Source organism: Prionailurus viverrinus, chromosome C1 (genome assembly GCF_022837055.1).
Source record: "Prionailurus viverrinus isolate Anna chromosome C1, UM_Priviv_1.0, whole genome shotgun sequence".
In the NCBI taxonomy this organism is placed as follows: Eukaryota; Metazoa; Chordata; class Mammalia; order Carnivora; family Felidae; genus Prionailurus; species Prionailurus viverrinus.
The window spans coordinates 57,808,878-57,830,893 of record NC_062568.1 but is presented as its reverse complement, the minus strand read 5'-3'; the positions used below and the strand labels follow the sequence as shown (position 1 = coordinate 57,830,893).

Sequence of the window (22,016 nt, the reverse complement as noted above, 5' to 3'; positions counted from 1 at the left end):
CTGTCAATATGAGACTGGTTAAATAGATTATGCTGCAACTGTACAATGGAACAACAAGCAGCTGTGAAAAAGTCAAAGCTCTCAATGTACAGAAATGGAAAGATTCCTAAGATCTATCGTTCAGTGAAAAAACTAAGGTGTGCAATGGTAGATGTTGTATGAAAGCCATTGCTGAACATATAGGTTGTTCCCTGTGCTATGAATTCTTCACTCTTCATTTTCTGTGTCAGTGCATTGTCATCAGCGGAGAAAGTGGCTCTGGGAAGACGGAAAGCACCCACCTGATTGTTCAGCATTTGACTTTCTTGGGGAAGGTATTGACTATCTGCTTTATGTACTGTGGCTAGAATCCTTACAGAGTAACTGCATATTTTATAAATGATGGAAATACTGGCTTTTATTAGGGATTACATAAAAACCTTCTGACTTTATTATGTTTACCTCCTGATAGCTAGGCCTCTTAAGATGTCAGCATGTCATCCTTCTTTCACGTAGTGAGGAAAATAATGCCAGCACGAATTTACTAGATTATCAGCAATTAATTTTTTATGTTTTCAATGTAATAGAAACATTTAGCCATTAAGTAGTAAAAGTGGTTAAACACTAGGAACGGGATTAGGGAGAGCCACTAAGGCTTTGATTAAAGGATTGGAAAATAGAAATCTTTGAGCAAAAGTTGAAGGAAATGGAAATTTTTAGCTTGGTTAAATGGACATTGAAGGAATGACTTAAAAAAACAGACTGGCAGTTACTTATACTGAGAAGTAGTATATTATGAAACTAAACATTTAAGGAATCTTTTTTACAGATGAGGTTAATTGAATATTATAATGGATGACTGAGAAAAGTTATGGGATCTCTCTATTTAAAATTCTTTCTAAAATGTTCAGGCATTTTATCAAGGATTTTAAGTAAAGTGTGGCTGGATGTAAAAATTGATAACCTAAACTAGTTGCTCATCTGAGAAAACGGTGCTGGTGGCTGATGATAATTTTCCCAAGTGAAGTTCTTCCCAAAAAGAATATGTGAATTTTGGGGGTAGGGAGGGGTGCCTGGCAGTTTTGCTAAAGTGATATTTCTGGAAGCTCCTCCTGACTGTTGTCTGTTTGGCACAGGCCAATAATCAGACCCTGAGAGAGAAAATCCTGCAAGTCAACTCCCTGGTGGAAGCCTTTGGAAATGCACGCACTGCCATCAATGACAATTCCAGCCGTTTTGGAAAATACCTGGAAATGATGTTTACACCAACGGGAGCTGTGATGGGGGCAAGAATCTCTGAGTATCTCCTTGAAAAATCCAGAGTTATAAAACAGGCAGTGTAGGTACACTATTTTATCACTCTGTTTTTGTTCTGGAAGATAGACCAGGAGGCTTTCATAATCTTAATGAGTCCATTTCACCCTTGTTCTTAGCATCCAAGGCCCCCTACCCCCAGACTTCCCAAGAACAAGGAATTATTTAAGCAAAGGATAGTGGTAATTTCTAACCTAAAAGATATTTGCAGGCTGAGTACAGAGGGTTGGGGTAGGAGTACTTTGGGATCAGGATGCCCTTTTCTTCTGAGCTGGTACTAGGTAGAATTTAGCAACATTGTGAATACTTTTAAAAATCATTGGGTATGTTAAAATTTAATTTGTATATTAAAAAAAGCACTGATAGTATTCTGCGCACTGATTTTTTCCCCTAGATTCAGTAGGGGGGAGAAAACCTTTGTTTTAGGAAGAGCATGGACTTCTCTGGATTCAAATGCTGACTCTGACATTGACTGTTCTTGGTTATGTCACTTAACCTCTCTGTGCCTTATCCATGAAATGGAGATGCTTGTATTGCCTACCTCATGGATTTGCTATGAAGATGAAGGAGTTCATTTATATAAAATTACTTTAAAGAGTGCCGTGTGTAGTACATGTTATTAGAGGGCTAGCCATGCTTCCTATTATTATTGCAGGACACCAGACTTCCTCAGGAGCATGGTCCATTCGTGCATTATTCAGTAACTCCTGAATGCTTGTTGTATGCTAGTGTTGAGCTCTCTGCTGGAGTTGCAAGACAAGGTTGCAGTATTCATGGAGCTCAGACTGGATGGGGGATTGTTGGGGGAGGGGAGGGAGGACCACAGGCATTAAAACGAGTAAATAAACAAATGCAGAACCATTATGATAAGTTCCAGGAAACAATATAAAGTGCTATGAAGGTAAAACAAAAGAAGGAAGGGCACCCGACCTAATCCAGGAAGACAGGGGCTCCCTGTGTATGAGACAGTTAATCTGAGACCTGAGGATCGCTAAGTGTTGGCCAGCAAGATGGTGCTCTTCCCAAAAAAAGGGGGAGACAGGCAAAGATGAGCCTGAGACCAGATCATGCAGGGCTTTGGAACCAGGCTGGGGATTTCGAACCTTATTCTAAAGGCAATAGGAAACCATTTAATGTTCTCAAGCAGAGGAGTCACAAAACCCAAGGGGCATTTTGAAATGATCTCTCTGGTTTCAGTGGGGAAAAGGGATTGAGGAGGTGCAAGAGGGATTGTGTTGAGACCATTAGGAGACTGTTTGTTGCCAGATCCATGTGAGATAGAATGTAGGCCTGCACTAAGATAGTAGCAGTGGAGGGAGGTGGAAAGACGTGGATGAATCTGAGAGAGATTATGCAAGAAGAATCTACAGGACTTGTTCTAGGGTAAGGGTTCAAGCATCCTCTCCTGCCACACATTTGCAGTTTCTTCACAAAATAGGGACTGGCATGCAAATTAAACAAATGAACAAAAAGACAGAGTGAGAGTTATTTCAGGTTCCCTGTGGCTTCTTGATTAATTTTTATGAGGTCACTTGCTTCTTTCTCCCCAAATTAGGGTGATTTTAAAGTTTATGGAGCTGCATCCGACAGAATGGAAAACACAGTTTTCTATGTTCAAATGTAAAAGGTCTTTTAGGAAGATAATGTGAAGAGGGTTCCAATCACAGCTATGTCACTTATTTTATATGTCACTTAGTGTAAATATCCTCATATCGTATTTTCCTTACATGCAAAAAGGGCATAAGAAAGTCATCCATACAGGACTATTATGAGAATCAAATGAGATAATGTGATTTATACCAAATATAAACTCTGAAACATAATAGGTGCCTAATATACCATAATATTATTGTTAAGTTTATTCAATCTGATAGCAGTGATGAGGTAAAATAGACTGAAGATACTGAATGAGGAGAAAACGGGGCTCATGCAAATCCTGTTCACCTAACGTTTCTGATCTGCTCCCTTCTGAGCACATAGTAGGATTTCTCTTTTACGTACACTGTGGTTGGATGTGGTCATATGATCAGTTCTGGCAAATGAACATGTAATGACAAGACCCTCTGGCAAAGTGCAAGATGGTGGCTGCTGCATCAGCCTAGGCCCATGAGTGTCTATGATGAGCACACCCCCTTCCCTTTGCTGACTCTCAGTGGGCAGGTACTCTGAGAAAGAAGTAACCCTTTGTTCAGTTAAGCCACTGAGATCTTTGGAATATTTGTTATCTCAACAAAACCTAACCAAACCTGATGGATACAGGATGAAAATTAAATTGAATTTATGTAGGGATGGATGTTGATAGGCAATGTTAAGAAGAATTAAAACTAGAGGTATCTGCAAAAAAAAAAAAACTGTAAGAAGGTAAGATCAAGATGGGTCAGCTGAAGCCTGCACATTTATCAGAGTTTAAAGAATAAGTGATATTTGCACCAGGCATGCTGATTCATAAAGCCCTAAAAGGGCTTTACCGTCTCCATGAATGGTGCCACCATTGCTAGATGCTCAAGTTAGGTACCTGGGAGGCAGACTCCAGGTCCTTTTCTCACACCACCCTCATTCATTCTCTCAGGATGTTCTTTTAGTTGTTCCTCCAAATATATCTGTAAGCTTACTCTTGTTCTCCATCAGCACTATAATTGATACCTGTCCAAGTTGCTTGCTCTCTCACCACGACCTCCTAATTGGTCTCCCTGCATCCATCTTGGCTTCTTACAGTCTAGTCTTCATCCTGCAGCTAGAATGTACTTTTTCAACACAGATCTACTCATGTTATATACTTAAAGTGCTTCTTGGCTCCAGTTTAATACACTTCACAGAATTCTAATTGCTTAATCAACAAAGTCCTCATTATGGCCTAACAAGGCCTGGTATGGGCTGGCCCTGCCTACCTGCCCACCCTCTTCTCCCTAGCATCTTTTTGGTTCTATGTGGGTGTCAGGCTCAGAGCCCTTGTGTATATGTTGCTCCCTGTCTTTGGAATGCTCTTCCCCCTTCTTTCTGTAGCTCCTTCCAGTCCCTTCTCATGTTTCAGTGTTTGGCCTAAGTGTTATTTCCTTAGAGAGTCCTTCCCTTGACTTAACACAAGCAGCCCTTATCCCCCAACCTTATTCTTCATCTTAGCCTTTTGTTTGTTTCAAAGCCCTCATCACAAGTTTCCTTGTTTTATCTAACTCCGTCACTAGAAGGGAGGCTCCAGAAGGCAGGAATCCTCTTAGTCCTGTATCCCTGGCACCTGGTACAGTGCTTGCTCTGACTGACACTAGGCAAATTTATTAGTTGAGGGAACAGATGAGTGAGAAATGGTGAGCAGAGGCATCTGGAATACAAGAGAGGAATAAGAATATCCTAGAAGAGCTTTGGCAGGATAAATGACAAAGGAAGACCAAGATACCTAGAAGAAGCTGAAGAAAAGAGTGGGGCCCGTGTCACAGATGGGAACAAGGAGTAGAACGATTTCTTTTCACAGAGCTAAATGGGCCAAAATGAGGATTTGTCAAATCCTGGGATATCAACAGAAGAGACTGCCCTCCTCCAGAGGAAGGAAAGGGACCCAGAGCAGGGCTTTTCAAACTGTCTGTGCTGAAGGACCAGTTAAAAAAAATTCTTGGGGTGCCTGGGTGGCTCAGTTGATTAAGCATCTGACTCTTGATTTCGGCTCAGGTCATGATCTCGTGGTGGGTGGGTTTGAGCCCCACTTCGGGCTCTGCACTGGCAGGGGAACTGGTGCATACTGCTTTGAATTGCATTTGAAAGAACACAGGTTTGAAAGAGTGGAGACCTCAGTCCGGGACCCAGTTTTGCTCCCTACCTTGCCGTAGGACTGGAGAGCCACTGTCTGGGGCTCCAATAAAATAGGGAGATTGACTGACGTCTCTAAGCTGTTATCACTGTTTCTGAAGCAACACGGGTTACTAACAGAAGGCATGTGACACAGATGCCTCGTCCTTTGGGCTGTACTAGAAATATCTCTAAACGTGTATAACCTGTCTGTGACATATGAATGTTCCATTCTCTAAAACCTCCTTCTGCGTAAAGATAAGTGTGTTTAATAATGTGACACTGTGACAATTACTATACTAATCCTATCACTATTACTATTCTGTAATTGGGATGTGGCAAATTTAATTGCCTGAAAATGCAAATTTGCTACAGGATAATATTTTTCACAGAAAGATGGTATAGATTACTTAAAGTGGGGAGGCCCCAGAATATGTCATTAATAATATCCTCTCCCCTCTTTTCTTCCAGGGGAGAGAAAAATTTTCACATATTTTACTATATTTATGCTGGTCTTTATCACCAGAAGAAACTTTCTGAGTTCAGACTTCCTGAGGAAAAGCCTCCTAGGTAAGTATCAGGGGTTTTAGTTGTTGATTTTTAATGAATGTGTAACTAGCAATTGAGAAAACTTGGAAATAAATGGAGCTGTTTTACCTAACTGGACACTGATAGTGTCTTAAGTTGAAATACCCAAGGTGAATGGCACCATTTTCATTTTCCAGAAACTCAAAAGCTTAACTGCAGCCATTCACCTTTTGCATTTTCTAGAACGTTTAAAAACTTAACTGCGGCCATTTTACTCAGCCACATGCACCATTATTCCACTGCAATTGGACTGAAAGGGAAATGCCCTTGTGAAGAAGGAGCCCAGTGATGCCCTGGTATTTGGGGTGCCATTTGCCACGTCAGTGCTCATTGTATTTGGTCATACTCCATTTAGGTACATAGCTGATGAAACTGGAAGGGTGATACACGACATCACTTCCAAGGAATCTTACAGAAGACAATTTGAAGCAATTCAGCATTGCTTCAGGATTATAGGGTTCACTGACAAGGTAGGTGATTCCCAAAAGAAAAAGAAACTCAGGTGTTAATATTCTTGTATCTTGTAGATGTGAACGTTCTAAGCTGGGGCAGGATACTTTCTTTTCAAATGCCATCTGGTCATGTATAAGGTCTTGCTCCTCAACGTATGGTCTGATCAGACAAGAAATATTGTCATCATGTGAGAGCTCGTTAGAAATGCGGACTCTCAGGTCCATCTATGAACATGTGAACCAGAATCTGCATTTTAACAAGAAGCACAACTGAATATTAAATTAGAAGTATTGTTGTAAGTGCCACATGCCTGCAAATTATTACCGTTGTCATCAGTTCGCTACAGCTGTGATAACAAACACCAAAACAATACTGCCCTTTTCTGAGTTGGGGTTGTTCCAGCCATTAAAGTGTGTTGTGTAATATGAGTGTAGGAATATGTAGGTTACACCAAGGCTCAGAAATATATTTATGCAAGTAGCTCCTTGTGCACCAAAACAAATTAATTTAAACCTTTTCAACTTTCTTGCAGTCACTTCCTTCTCCATGGTACACAGTTGCACATTATTACCTCTAGCTCTAAGTACTCGACTACTCTTATCTTACGAGATACAGGCTGTCTCTATTAAATATATGCCAGGGGTGACAGAAGATATTTATAACCCTAGGTTCAAATATTATTCTGTGATACATTTATGTCATAGTTTCTGGGCTTCATGCCATCAATTTGGCAAAATACACAGATTCTTTTGCTTTTCCAAGAAAGGAGGTGAATGATTAGGAGGTAGGTGAGAGTGTTAAATCTTAAGGGATTAGATTACAAGACACTCCAGTTACCCTGGGACAGCCACTCTGGGTAAAGTATTGCTTCTGTAATCTAATGAGTTTGGCCAGCCCTTCCTTTCCCAGCATGGCTGATTTTAGTCATAATAATACCTTTCTTTTCTTCTAGCCAGCTGTTAATTTTCTCTGTCTGCCTCCCACTGACTTTAGACTGACAGACAGTGGAAAATCCCAAAGGTCAGATAAAAAACAGAACTGTATTTCCCTTGGCTCCTTAGAGGAGAGCAATTAAACAGGCTCCAGCCTTATTAAAGGACCTTTATGGTTATTAATTTGTAGAGCTGATTGTTATCAAGATGCATCACCAGAAGAGTCCAAGAGTGGTGGAGATGGCAGTAGAACGATTTCAAGTCACCTGGGTCATGCCAAAGTGTTCAGGGGCATACTACCTGAAAAGGGTACAGGAACAATCGAGAAGTTAGTCATAAGGTTAATAATATTTTGCTTTCAATGACTATAAAGATGGGTGTAGAATACTGTGAAGAGATTGGTCCTAGCTCTAAAAGAACGTATATAATGGCTTTGTTCTAATAATAGAAATGTATTGCAAATAATAATAAATCAAGCTGTTTTAAGATAACAAAAAACAAAACAAACTAAATATGCTAAAAGTATGTGTCTTTGAGGTAAGCCATCCCTAACCCTTGATGAAAAAAAAGTATAGTAGAATTGAATTGAATGAATGAATGAATGAATAAATGTGAAAAGAAAGAAGTGTAAAAAGTGGTAGACATAATTTCTGCCTGATCTGGACTATAAAATGAATAACGAGAATGTAATGATATGTTTATAGTTTCACCATGTCCCATATTAATTGATACTGGAAATAAACCAACTTACGTCAGCAACCTTGGAAATGGAAGGAAGAGGCTGGCTCTGATCTCTCTGATCTTAAATTCTTTGGTTATGTCTTTGTCTATATCTCTATAGACAACCTGTTTTTGCTGAATTCACTCAGTTTACTTTATAAACTCAAAGTAGTTTGACTAAATTCAGAAAGATTCAGGTGAATGTAGTCAGGGATCAGATGCCAAATAGCTGATGTATCAGAACTTTTTCTTAAGTTTATTTCTAGACAGAGGGACATTTTCTAGACATAGCTTAAATAAACTGGTCAATTTAATCAAAATGATGGTCACCCTCTTTTCTTATAATGTCACTAAGTACCCTGCAGGAATCCTCATAGTATTCTTCAGATTCCTCCAAACTCCCATAGCAAAATTATAAGTAGCAAACCTTAGTGCAGACTCAAGAACATGAATTTTAATTCTGGGACATCAGCCAAAAGTATCAGAAAGAACACTTGACCCTGAGTTTATTGTAAAGAAACCTCCCTGGTAGAAGGAGTCTTTGACTAACAATGATGGTTCCTTGCAGGGGATTGGGCAGGAGTTGGGGGTTGGGTGGGTGGGATTATACCTAACACCCTATTATGAAGATCTATGCCTTTTTGGAATCAAACATTATTATTTTTGTTTAATATTATGCTTGTCTTGCTGGTATATGAATAATCATAATGTATTAAATTGAGTTTTAGGTATGTTTATATTTAATACTACATGAAAAGATTTTAGGCAGATTATCTGTGTGAGGGTCAAGATTGGATATTTTACTGCAGATCCCTTGATGAAGAGGTTAGGGAGAAGGCTTTGAGATTAGGGCAAAATTTTTTCCCTTTCTTCAAGACAGATTATGTATTTGGGAGAGTATTGCTGAAGAGAAACCGAAGGGTTTATGTGTTAAAATGTAAATGGGAGATCTTGAGGATTTTCAATGTTCAAATAATAGACAATAGGACTTACCATGTTTTTAAAACTTTACTGATGTATGATTGATATACACCCCCTACCCTCAAATGTTTTTAAACCCATCATTGGCTTTCAAGATACAAATGTTGTGAAAACATTTTTCTTTTCAGAGGTGAAACATCCTCTGAAAAGGAAACTGAAGAAAGGTGTTGGGATAGAGCCCGTAAGGGAGAAAGCCCTTTAATTGGGCCTAATGTGGTACTTAGAGCAGCTGGTAAAAAACTAGAGACTTGTAAAAAGGAAACAAGGTAAAGAGATACTGAGAGGACAAGTAAATGCCTAGGAGAGGAACAGAGAAACAACTACCATGAGATGCCTGTGAGCCAGGCTGGGAGCAACTCCAGGCTAAATGGAAATCAGCTCCAGGCTAATGGAAAACTAAGATCCTTCTCAATTTTCTGCTTAGCTTTAACTTTATTGAGAGAATACCTACATCAGTGAAAGGAGTATCTTCTGAGAAAAGGAAAGAAGCGGCAAAGACATCCTGCATGAGATGTTGATGGAGAAAGCCTCTTTCTTCCCCACTTCTGCTGATTGATGATAAAAATGAATTCATACTCATCAACAGTGAATTGGGAAACCAGCTGGAGGAGTTGTTAGTCTTCTTGATAGTATTCCTGTCCTGAGTGAAGTTATTTTGTGTTATCACGTAGAAAGTTGAAAACGTAAGAAATAAAAAATAGAGCATCGTAACAAGATTCTGTAGCAAAGGCAGGATGCCAGGAAAGGGTGCATAGAGCTGGAGATCAGACAAGAGGAAATAAGCAAAGTGAGGAAGGTGAAAATCTTTCTCAGGATAGCTGTGGGGAGAAAAGAAGAGACTTGATGAAGAAGTACTGGGGGTGGGGCACGCCTACGTGGCTCAGTCAGTTGAGCATCTGACTCTTGATTTCTGCTTAGGTCATGATCTCACAGTTCATGAGATTGAGCCCCACATCAGGCTCTGCGCTGACAACGTGGAGCCTGCTTGGGATTCATTCTGTCTCTCTCTCTCTCTCTCCCTCCCTGTCTCTCCCCTTCCCTCCCTCCCTTTCTCCCTCCCACCCTCCCTCCCTCTCTGCCCCTCCCTCGCTTGCATGCCTGCTCACGCTGTCTCTCAAATAAGCATTAAAAAAAAAAAAAAAGTACTGGGGAGGGAGATGTAATCCCACAGATGAACTTGCTACTGATTGTCCTCTAACATGACAGTATATGGGTGATGTTTTGACTTGACCATAAGGGTGGATATAGGTTCCTAGGCCTGAAAGGCAGAACTAATTAATCTAAGGGGGAGACTGAAGGAGTCAAGTGGAATAGCTTGGAATTGTAGCATAAAGAGCACTCTAAGGCTAATTCCTCCATAATGAGGTCAACATTGGATACCCTTCTCAAGTTCCCTTGTCTAAACCAAGGAAGAAGACCCAACCTACCATTAGGTTCAGTCATTCACAGTGTTTGAACCCCAAAATTTTCACTGAAGGTCACATGGGTAGTTTTGTTTTTTAAAAGAGCAAATGTCTGAGTATTGTGCTGAAGAGAATATTGCCAGAGAAACAACTAGGTGAGAACTACCATTTCCTTTGGGGATAATCACCCCAGTGGTGAAATGCCTGGAAGCCCTATTTTGGGAGGTTTCCTGCCTTGTATGGTCATATATGTTGCATGTGTGTGTGTTAATTAGAGGAAGTACATTTTTTTCCTCAGAGTATTGAGAGTTTAGATAACTTTTTGAGATAACTGGATACAGAAATAATAGATATATCAAACTCATTGCCTTAGAGTCTCTGTTTACCCCCTGGGAAGTTGCTTGCTTGTTGCATTCTATGAGCTTCATATTGTATTGATCGAGGTAATGAGGTGCTGTCATGTTAAATCCGCACTAGTCCCAGAAAACCCATTTGGTAGGTGTTCTCCTTAGCCAGTCTTAAGTTGTGTGATTAAAACAGTGATTCTTGACCGCAGAAACAGGACAATTTGCCTTTGATTTAGAAGTTTGAAGAACAGTATTTATCTATAGCAGAAGCCTGGTTTAAAATCCTCATTTGTCTTTGTAGCATTATCAGGTATCCAGCAGATGTCACTATTACAGTCTATGTTCAGTTGTTGGCTTTACTGAGGAATGTTCACAGGAAGGCTCAATTTGGGAACAATGCTTTATCAATGATCTAATGACGGTTCCTATTAGTTTGCTGCTGTGTATAGTACTAAATCAAGTTCCTCACCTGAGTGTTTTTGTGGAAGTACTTTTCTCTATCTATAAGCATAAGATGCAGAAATTTACTGGCTACCCATTTATCTCACCTATAGGAAATGCATATGTTTAAATAAATAAATGTACTTTATATTTTACCACTAGGGCTACTTATATATTTAACTTTCAATATAAAAATAGGGCTTAGATAATCTAAACTATCTTCACTCACAACACTCTGACATCAAATGTGTGGAGTTTTTTTCCCCCCATACCAACCAATTCTCCTATAATTCAATTCGCTTCTGATACTGTCTACCTGGAGTTATTATCTGATCACACAAGTGAGGGGTTCAGTTCCCTAAGACTGCTCCCACTTCAGACACTAATGGCAAGTCCTGCTTGTTCAGTAGGGTTCTCCTAATGACCAAATGGCTATGAAATGGGAGGTTTAGGGTCCCAAGATCCCAAACTTGAGTTTATTAATTGGATAGAAGGACTCAAAAAACTTGGGAAACAGTTTACTTTATTATAAAGGATAAAACTCAGGATAAGCCAAGTGAAAGAGGAGATACATAGGGCAAGGTTTTGGGAAAGGGGTACCCCTCCTCTCACCACCTTCATGTGTTCAACAACCTGGAAGTGTTCTGAGCCTCATCAGTTATGGGTTTAAATGGAGGCTCCATTACATTACATAGGCATGAATGATTAAATTATTGCCAATTGGTGATTAACTCAATCTCCAGGATTCTCCCCTCCTTGGAAGTCCAGGATTCAGCTAAAAATTCTTATCCTTTAATGTGTGGTCTCTCTAGCAACCAGCCCCCATTCCCTAAGAGTCACCTCATTGGCATGAGCTCAGTTACGGTTGAGGGGCTTACTCTGAATGACAGAGGATATTCCTTTAACACCTACCACTCATAATCCCAAGGGTTGTATAAACTCTTGTGCCAGAGATTGGAGTGAAGACCAAATCTATGTTTTTATTATATCACAATATCACAAATAATTTCTAGTGAGTCAGAATATTTCCTGACCTCATTCATAATTATATACTCTATTATTTAACTTCAGAATGTTCAATGAGCCATTAATAAATGCCCTGATAACTCTTTCGTAAAAGCTATTCAAAAGAGGTTAAGGAAACATCTCCTCTCTTGTGTTGAAGAAAGAACATACCTGAATTTGGGAGTTGGTATTAGTTAGGGAAGTGGCTCAAAGTGGCATAAAGAACAAAGAAGATCAGTTCTCCCTGACGGAAGCATTTCATGGTGAGAGGTTCACGCTGCAGAACAACTTTGTTCCATGCAGTCATTAGTCTCAGGAATCCTAGTCAGCTGCATAGTTGAGGCTGGGTTTTTGGGCGTTCCAGCCAGCAATAATGGGAAAGAAAGCATGGAGGAGGCATGCTTGTTTCTGTAAGACTGGGCTCAGAATTGCCCACGTCATTCCTCTTGCTCCTTTGTTAAGAGTTTAGTTCTACTGTCTAACTTCAAGGAAGGTTTGGAAATTATTTGTGTGCCCAGGAAAAGGATGTGTGTGTGTTGGACTTCAGTGGACAACTAGCAGTGCTGGTGGTTTGTTAGTTTGATTGGCAGTGACCAAACATGGCTCTTGCTGTCCTTTTCAGGAGGTGCACTCAGTGTACAGAATTTTGGCTGGGATTTTGAATATTGGAAACATTGAGTTTGCAGCTATTTCCTCTCAACATCAAACTGATAAAAGTGAGGTGCCCAATGCTGAAGCTTTGGAAAATGGTAATTGTTTGATGTCTGTGCACTGTGTAGCCAAAATACATGTTTCTTTCACTTTGGTACTTTCTCGAGATGCTGTAAAATATAGAGTAGCTGTTGCTGGTCTCTGTACTGACTTTGGGTATTTTCACCAACTGGGATTTCCCAAAAGATGTCTTGTAGACCATCACAATTCTTTTTATAAGCTGCAAATAAATGCTCTGCAGAAAAGAATTTTGTGGCAGGTCACTTTGGGCAGTGGTGTCAACACTGGCTACTTTTGAAAACCAGCTACAAGTTTTTGAAAAAATACAAGAGGTGGATCTGTCTCTGAATCCACTGAATCAGCATCTCCAGGGGAGAAGTCAGGCACTATTTATTTTTGAAGTTCTATAGGAGATGATGGCACAAGGAAACCAAATCCTGAGTTAGGGAAAAAAAACTGATTTAAATAAAAACCATTTGTGTTAAACAGTATCTTTTACTGCCTTTAATAAAGTAATGTGCTTTTTGACTCTTGAGAAGAGTGTAGTCCCCAGCTATTTGACCAAAGACCATCTCCTCTCACTTTTTTTCATCAAATACCTGGGAAGAGCTTTCAGAACAGTGTGGATTCTCTGTTACTGTGTCCATCTGGATGCTTCTTGGTGTTAGGGACCTGGCTTGTTTACCTTTGCATCTGAAGTGCCTAGGGAGAGCCTGACACATAGTGGATGTTGAATAAATGCTGGCTGAATGAATGAATGGATGGATGGATGACTACATTCTCTGGTGTCATCCTTACCCTGTATTCCAGCTGCCTCCCTTCTCTGCATCAGCCCCGAAGAACTCCAAGAGGCCCTTATCTCACACTGTGTGGTCACCCGGGGTGAGACCATCATCCGTGCCAACACTGTCGACAGAGCCGCGGATGTCCGAGATGCCATGTCCAAAGCCTTGTATGCGAGGCTCTTCAGTTGGATTGTAAATCGCATCAATACACTCCTGCAGCCAGACAAAAGCATATGGCAAGTTCCCTCGGGAAGCAGAGGCCCTGGGAGAGCTGTCATTGACCCCAATGTCTCCTAGATTTGCAAGAGAAAGTGTTTGGTCCACTCATGAGTTTTCTTTAGTGAAGCTCTCAAGTCTTCACCTTTAAAAGGAGAATGGTATCCAGGACAATGGAAGAGGCACATGACTGACAGAGCTGTTACAGTGTAGTGTTTAAGAGAACAGCTTTGTCTGGGAGCTGGGCAAACTGGGTCTGCATCTAAGCTCTAGAGCTGGATCAATCCCATATTCTAAGTCACAGTTTTCTCATCTGTAACATGAGGGTAATGATATCCTCCTCATAGTGTTGTTTTCAGAATGAGATGTAGTTTCATGTAAAGTTTTAAAGCACCATATCTTACATTATTTACATTATATCATTACATTACTACTGCTACTGCTGCTGTTACTACTATTTCTTTCTAAGCATTGACGGTTTCTATATTGTGGAAGAATTGACAACATCAAGTTCTAAAGAGTGTTCTTCCAATTAAGCCTTATGGGTGGGAAGGTGAAATAGTGAATGGGCAGCAGTTCTAGCCCCTTCCAATAGAGTGGTTCCTCGTTAATCTTTCTCTTTATGGAGTTTCTGAGTAAGATTTTAAAGGATTCTACTGCTTAAAAAAAGTTGGAAAGACTGTTTAAAAACTGAAGGAATGAATACTTTAAAACACAAACTGTTTCTTCCTTCAGAGGTGGCTGAATGCTGCTTTCCATGAGTGGGTATATATGTTGGTAAACACACGGGCATATGTATTTAACATCATCCTGAGATGAATGTTTCTTCCCTGAACAATTTTTTTTCTTCTCTTCAATGCAGTAGTGCAGATGATGGTATGAATGTGGGGATCTTGGATATTTTTGGATTCGAGAACTTTGGGAGAAATTCATTTGAGCAGCTCTGCATAAACATTGCCAATGAGCAAATCCAGTACTATTTCAACCAGCACGTTTTTGCTCTTGAGCAGGTAATAGTGAACTCTGAAGTAACTAAACCTGGTGGGGAAGGTGCCTCCAAGCTGCCCACAATTAGAAGGGGAAACCCTGTTAGGCTAACAGGTAAAAGATTCTAAGGAAAAAACCACTGGTGAGGCAGTCCTGCCTGTCCTGTCAAAATAAATAGTCTAAATTTAGCCTGAAAAAAAAGTCTTGATTTCTGTGGAAAGTTACATTTCCTCACTTGAGTGGAGCTGGTGACAAGCCAGTTATTTAATTGTTGCTTCTAAACTGTTTCATGCACCTTGTCCAAAATGCTACATTCTCTTCCTACTTTATTTAAGTAAAATAAGTGTCCAAAATGACACAGGATGATGTTGAATTCAGGGCACAGGTTCTTACTGTTCTTAACTCCCAAAGGGGCCATCCCCATCCCCTATCTCCTGCACACCTGGTCCCACAGTAACTGCTGGGGTGGGGGTGGAATGTCTCCAGGGAGGAGTAAGATATGTTCTTGGTTTTCTCCAAATGGAAGTCTTTCCACTATGAGTTTAATGGTAAATCAAATTGAGTGTGAAGCTCATGTGCCCAAAAGCTAGGGGACCTTCCCCTCCACCCTAATTTCTACCCCAACCCCAAGATTCTATCTTGTATGAAGTTGTTCAACAATGAAACATACTAAGCCCTTTGTTTTAATGTAGAAGTGAAGGCATACACACACTGTGCTGTGATTAGATAAACACGAAGTATTGGTTTTACCAGTGGACCTGGATAAATCTGGATCACCCACACCTCCCCTCCCCTCCCACTCTGCGTGAAATTCCACCTCCTTTTCAGTCAAGGCTCCTTGCACTTATTTTCCCTGGGAAATATGGAATTTTCTTTGTTTTCCAGCTGGAGATGATTCCCTTGCAGAATCCTTTGTAGAAGATAGATGTCTGTTTTCTTCCTGGTTTAAACCATATTTATCACCAAAATAGTTTTTTTTTCAGCTTCCCTTCCATTCCATGTCAGTTTCTAAATTACAAGTTACCAAGTTGGTATTTGGGAGACAGCACTGTCCCTTCTTTTGCTGACTTCAGCTGCCTGCCACAGGCTGTGCCTGTAGGTCAGACTTAAACCCAAAGCTTCCACGGTGCTATATGCAGAAGACTCCTTTGCTACACCCATAAAACAGCCTGTTTTCCACATACAGTCAGTGTTTGCAGACACAGAACGTGCATGCCAAAGCGGCCTGGTGCCACCTAGGCCAGTTTCGGGCTGGAGACATTCACAATCCATTTCCCTCCAGGTGGAATATCAGAATGAAGGCATTGATGCTACACCTGTGATGTATGAGGACAACCGCCCACTCTTGGACATGTTCCTCCAGAAGCCCCTGGGACTGCTTGCACTTTTGGATGAGGAAAGTCGATTTCCCCAAGCAACTGATCAGACCCTGGTTGGTAGGTATCTTTTGTAAAAGGCCATAATGCACTCAGAAGAGAACTTGGTTCATGTCATCAAATGAGCGTGGCTGAGCATTTTGGCCACCTGGTAGGCTATGCAAGTATAGGCTCTATTAATGCATTGAAATATTCAGCAAATGTCCTGATAGATTGTGTCTTAAAGCAAACCCATCACCAAGCCCTCCTCACACTCCTATTGCTGCCAACGTAAATACCTTTATCCTTTGTCAATATCATTTTTTATACCTTCCTGTCCCTTATTTCCTATAACCAATAATTGCTTCTCCTCCTTTTCATACCCTTCTCTCATATCTTTGCCTGGATCCCATCCACCTCTAGTCCAAGTTTGTATAGAAGACCCTTCTGGTCTCATGGCTTCTAGACTCATACTTACCCTATCTACCCTGGACATCCCAGCTAATTTAGTCTTTCTAAAGCCACCTTTTCATTAGTTTACTATTGTCTGCGGCCTGCCAGTAAGACACCTCATCCTAGCATTAAAGGCCCTTTGTATTCTATCCCCGTTCCCTTTGTCCATCTGCTTCTCCAGTCTTCAGTGTTGTACATGATCCCTTCCCTCGCTTAGATTGTGAGATATTTAGGGCAACAAAGCCCCAATCTTTGTATCAATTTAGTACTTAGCACAGATCCTCACACAGAGTAGGCTCTCAGTTACAACAGTAGCAAACATTGTTTATTGAGGGAGGAACAGAAAGCTTCAAGTCTTTTCCCCAGATAGGAAATTGATTGGTGGGAGAGATTCTCTTCAGGAGTTGACATTGTCACCTTCGGTGGTTTCCTTTTACCTGTGAAATCGTCACAAGTTGCCATGATAAGTTTAAACAAGGGTTGTTTGCCTTCTTCTGTGGGATATCTTTATGGTTCTAAAGCTAATTGGTCAGAGTTCTGGTGTCATCAGTGTCCGTGCTAGGAGTTCTTAGAACAAAACAAGATGTTAGGGCATCGCCTGACGCTAAAGACAAATACAAAACAACTAAACGAAGACTTGGGCATTTTTCTCTACTGTTGTACATACAACGACACTATCAGACTGCTCTGAAATCCCTTATTTGGGGTCACTCCTGGCTCCAGGAGTGACCTTTTGTTTGAAGGAGCCAACAATTCTCATTGTAACTTTTAAACATGAAAATCCACACAGATAAATTTGAAGATAATCTGCGATGCAAATACTTCTGGAGGCCCAAAGGAGTGGAGCTGTGCTTTGGCATCCTGCACTATGCTGGAAAGGTGAGGCAAGTGTGTGTCATTAAACCTGAATTTGACAGGGGTCAGTGTCCATATTACCCTGTCTGTGCTGCTCACAAAATTTCTTGCGGGTTTCTTTTCTCCTTTTAATTCCTCTTGAACACCTAATCATAATTCCCAAACTTTTCAGTGTGCTGCTCACAGAAAGTCACCCCTGGTAAAGAAGCAATTTCTCGCTGGGGTGACTATGGAGCTGCCATCTGCCTCTCACCTGAGGTTTGGCCCAGAAGTGACAGCTCTCCAGAGAGAGAACATAGTATAGCTTTCCCAGTGTTGAGCAGTGAATGTGCACATTAAAGTTATTTGGAAATGTGTAGGTAGCAGTGGAGGGTTCATATCACAGTGGGGCTCAGTTTTTAGCAGTTTAACTCTATGTGTCTTTAGGGAACCAAAAATGTCTAGATAAAAAGGGAAAAAAATTCACTTCATCCAGATATTAAGCTTTTATATCATTAACAGAAATTTCCACCTTTCGTAACTTATGCCTCAGTCTCATGTCAAGTTCCTGAAGTAGAGTAGTGACTAATTCAGGAAACTCTCTAGTTCTGCAGCCAACAACTCATTGCTTGAGTTACTCTCAAAGGAGCCATTGGAATTATGGCTAATTGGTTCTGGGGGGGTCTGCTGAGGCCCTGGGTCCAAAAAACATGGGTAGGAGTTCAATAAAAGGAATTTTGGATTATTTTGTTGATGTAAGATTTATTGAAATTATTTTTACTTTTTAAAAAAATTTATTTATTTATTTTTTATTTTAGAGAGAGCACGCATGGGGGAGAGAGGCAGAGAGAGAGAGAGAGAGAGAGAGAGAGAGAGAATTTTAAGCAGGTTTATGCTCAGTATGGGCCCAGTGCAGGGCTCAATCCCATGACCCTGGGATCATGACCCATGCTGAAATCAAGGATCAGATGCTCAACTGACTGAACCACCCAGGCACCCTGAAATCATTTTTCATATTCATATCATAGTATTGAAATTAAGTATGCCTGACTGGAGGTTGGTTGAAAGGCAATTCTAATGTAAGTAGAGAGGATTGCTTTTCTCTCCACATAGTGCATAGTATCTATTTTGGATATTTGTTAGAAATTGCAACCCAGTTTTTACCCTTAGATCGTTCACTCACCTTAGCACTGATGTCTGCCCATATATTGATGTCCTTGACGTCTGAGATGCCCTTATCTAGCCTGCTCCCTCCTTTCCTATCCTCTTCCTTACACTTCCAGTCTGTCTCCATGTCCTTTTATACTTATTTCCTATTCACCATCTTCCCTTTCTCCCTCTTCTCCTTTCTTGATTTTAAGGGGCGGGGGATGGATAGGAAGGATCTTTTTCTTTCTGGACTCCTGTTCTTTTCTGAATTCATTTGTCACTCAATGCTTATTTCTCTGGAGTGTTCTTAAAATTTCTCTGACCTGGATCCCTCCTGTTCTGAGAACCAAAAATGGCTCAGCATCCCTGAGCGATCACATGCCGTGAGTACCTTGGGAAGCAACAACGGTACGGTGGGTATGGGCTCGGAGCCCAAAGTGTCTGGGTTTGGAAGCCTGCCTGTCACTTGTGAAATGTGCATATTATTTGTTTTCTCTCTAGGACTCTGTTCACCCACCAGTAAAATGGGGATAATAATAGTGTTTACCTCATAGGATGGATGCTTTACATATAGTGACCAAAGATATAGTACCCAATGTATTTTCATTATTATTCCGATGTGATATGACTCTTTTTTTCAAAGAGCACCTGGACAACAAGTTAAGATAAATTGGTGTGTCAGAAATTACATTTTTTTCCTCCTTATCTTGTGGACTGGATTTAAAAGCACAACTGTGTCAAGACAAATTCTGTACATTGGTCGATTAATGACTGACCTCAGACAACTTACCAGTGTTGCTAGCAATGGGTGATACTGACTAGTTTGCTATTTGCTGTTTACATTGCAGGTATTATATGATGCTTCTGGGGTTCTTGAGAAAAACAGAGATACTCTACCTGCTGATGTGGTTGTAGTCCTGAGAACGTCAGAAAACAAGCTTCTTCAGCAGCTCTTCTCAATTCCTTTGACCAAAACAGGTACCTGGAGCCCCTGACCTCCCTGGGCCTGATGCTTCTACAAGCACTGCTGGAGTTTTCTTGTTAGTGTCCAAATACTGCCAGGGCTCCACTACTACCACTTTGAACTTTAAGCAGGGGTAAAGGTCTATTCAACCAAATTCATGAAAAGGAAAGTGATTGTTTCTTTTTCAAGTTAATTGCATAGCATCAGTGTATATATACTGGGCATACATACAGACACACACACACCTTTTATAACATTAACTCTTAGACTCCTCATTTCTCTGCCTGCCACCTTTCCTTCTTCATTTATAAAGCCATATGTAATCACTAATTCGTGCTAAGCACTCCAGGGTGGTCTCAGTTTACCTAGAGTTATTGGGAAGATTATTTCTGTTCACGTATGAACCTAAGTGGAGGGAATGTGGTGAATCCGAAGGTTATTCAGTCATGGGGTCCTCAGAGGTCACCTGGTCCAATTCACCACCCAGTCAATAACCCCACTCTCTTAATCAATTTAGAATAGGTCCATCACTGGGCTACGTGCCGGCCTTTGCCTACTTAGAGTCAGCTTCTGCTTAATGGCTTCTGTTTAGTTGTGCAGTCAGTTCTTAGGACAGGAGGCAGGAAACTAGGGCTGAAGAACAGAACTTCCCTGTCATTGCTATTTTGCCAAATAGGTTCCATTTGGGTCAAGTTCCTTTGATTTACCTGGGATCTGCTGCCTTTGGCTGAGCAGCAGACCAGGTCTTCTCAAAGCTTTCCTCTCAAGGGCATTATGTTTCTGAAGGTATGTCTGGAAACAGCTGCATTATGCTTTTATGAAAGGAGGAGAGACCTCTTTGTCACTGTTCATAATTTCTTTTTCTTTCTTCCCTCTCCCCTCTTGAAATCATTGGTGCCCGTGTGTAGTTTGGGGCCTTCGTCTGCTTAAAGAGAGTGGCTGCCAGGTCTGACTTTTAGCAACATGCAGAGGAATGAAAAGCTTGGCTAAGAAAAAAGCTACAGTCTACAGCCTTTGCTTTATCTTAACTTGGAAAGAAAGTTGAAACCAGTTCTTAACTTTCTTCAAACATGCTCCTTTAAACAAAGATAGTAGGATGCCCATGAGAAGACTGCCCTCCAGCTTTCTTTCCAGACCTCCCTTGGGCAGAGCTGGGATTTTACTCATTATCTCCTTATGAAGATATCTACCCTCAAAAATTGTTTCTAAAGAGATTGTTCATCCTACATTGAAGGTCAGAATATTAATCAAGCTGCTAAATTTTAAAACATCTATATCATTTATTTTTTGGTTTTAATGTATTAAAGCCTTTGAAGGTGGGAAAATTTTACTGGACAGGAATAGTTGTGTTGTTTTTGCTAGAATTATAAATATCGGTTTCAGAGTGACCAGATGTGAGCTGGGCTGGGGCTTCCTCACCAGACACTTAGGTCTTATCAGGCAACTTATGTGCAGGGGCAAAGATACAGGCATCATTAAGACCCCTACTTTGTGCTCTTTGAAATGAAATTTATCTAAATGACTTGTCAGTTGGCATTTACACTCTCTCATAAATATAAGTAATGATTTGTCAAATCTGTTCACAACTTTGGAATTTCCAATTTTTCAACTGTTGGCAACATAAAAACAATTTCTCAGCCTGGGCCACTAGGTGGTGCTATGCAAGAAGTCAGGCTCTGAAGAAGCCTTCTGTTTGCCCTTGATCCGCCTACATGGGAAAGGAACAGGAACAAAGAGATAGCCTCTGCTTTTTTTTTTTTTTTTTTCCTTCCTTTCTTTTTGATTTTTGCTTTTCTCTGAAAGAGTTTTTCTCCTATCTTGTAACTCTTTCTGAATCTTGCCTTCAAACTGCGTTCCACACATCCTGGAGGAAATAGAAGTGAAAAAGAAGACTAGAAACAAGTGTGTTTTCCTAACAAGCTTCCTTGTATTCCTGAGTCCCCTATATTGTGCATAATAATTTCTTTTGAAATCCTAAGCCTTATTTTCTTCACATTTTGAATATAATTAAGAAGCCACAAAAACACATCAAAACTAATAAGCATGATTTTATTTTCTTTTTCTGAAACTGCTCATGTAACAGTGGCTTCAGTCAACATTTATAGAATAGCTTCTAATAATAAGGCATCATTTAGGCAGTGAGGTGAATATAAAGATAAAATGACTTTGCTCTAAAGCAACTGGAACTTTCTTTTACCTTCACTTTCTATCTAGAATTTTTCTCTCTATGATGATATTTGCCCTCAAACATCAGTTCTAAAGAGATTGTGCATCCAATGGTGAAGGTCAGAATATTAATTAAGATTCTAAATTTTAAAACATCCATACTCTATATTTTTTGGTTTTAGTATATTACAGCCTTTGAAGGTGGGAAAACCTTACTGGACAGAAATAGTTCGTGGTGTTTTCACTGAAATTGCATATACTTGTTTCAGCATGTGCCCCTTATGAAAGCAGAAATGGTTTTCTGGCTGGAAGCAAGGTCCCACATAACCTAGCATTTTGAAAATGAATATGCTGATATTTTCAGTGCATGAGAAACCATTTTCTTGGTTGTTTTTATTTTTATTTATCCTGCTTCAAACCCTTAAATACTTGTCTTATTAAAATGAAATGGGTTAC

The 22,016-nt window shown here is 40.3% G+C and overlaps 1 protein-coding gene across 13 annotated transcripts in view; it reads left to right on the top strand.

Moving 5' to 3' along the window:
• The window catches only part of MYO3B (myosin IIIB), a 489,550-nt gene that overhangs the window by 264,064 nt on the left and 203,470 nt on the right, over nucleotides 1–22,016 (top strand). For all 13 annotated transcript variants that reach the window (XM_047872791.1, XM_047872792.1, XM_047872794.1 and 10 more), the window contains 10 exons: nucleotides 231–314; nucleotides 1,116–1,318; nucleotides 5,542–5,640; nucleotides 6,014–6,128; nucleotides 12,563–12,689; nucleotides 13,462–13,672; nucleotides 14,515–14,662; nucleotides 15,922–16,075; nucleotides 17,238–17,326; nucleotides 19,279–19,408. In XM_047872791.1, the coding sequence (XP_047728747.1) occupies nucleotides 231–314; nucleotides 1,116–1,318; nucleotides 5,542–5,640; nucleotides 6,014–6,128; nucleotides 12,563–12,689; nucleotides 13,462–13,672; nucleotides 14,515–14,662; nucleotides 15,922–16,075; nucleotides 17,238–17,326; nucleotides 19,279–19,408 (1,360 nt within the window). The remainder of the gene's footprint in view (nucleotides 1–230; nucleotides 315–1,115; nucleotides 1,319–5,541; nucleotides 5,641–6,013; nucleotides 6,129–12,562; nucleotides 12,690–13,461; nucleotides 13,673–14,514; nucleotides 14,663–15,921; nucleotides 16,076–17,237; nucleotides 17,327–19,278; nucleotides 19,409–22,016) is intronic.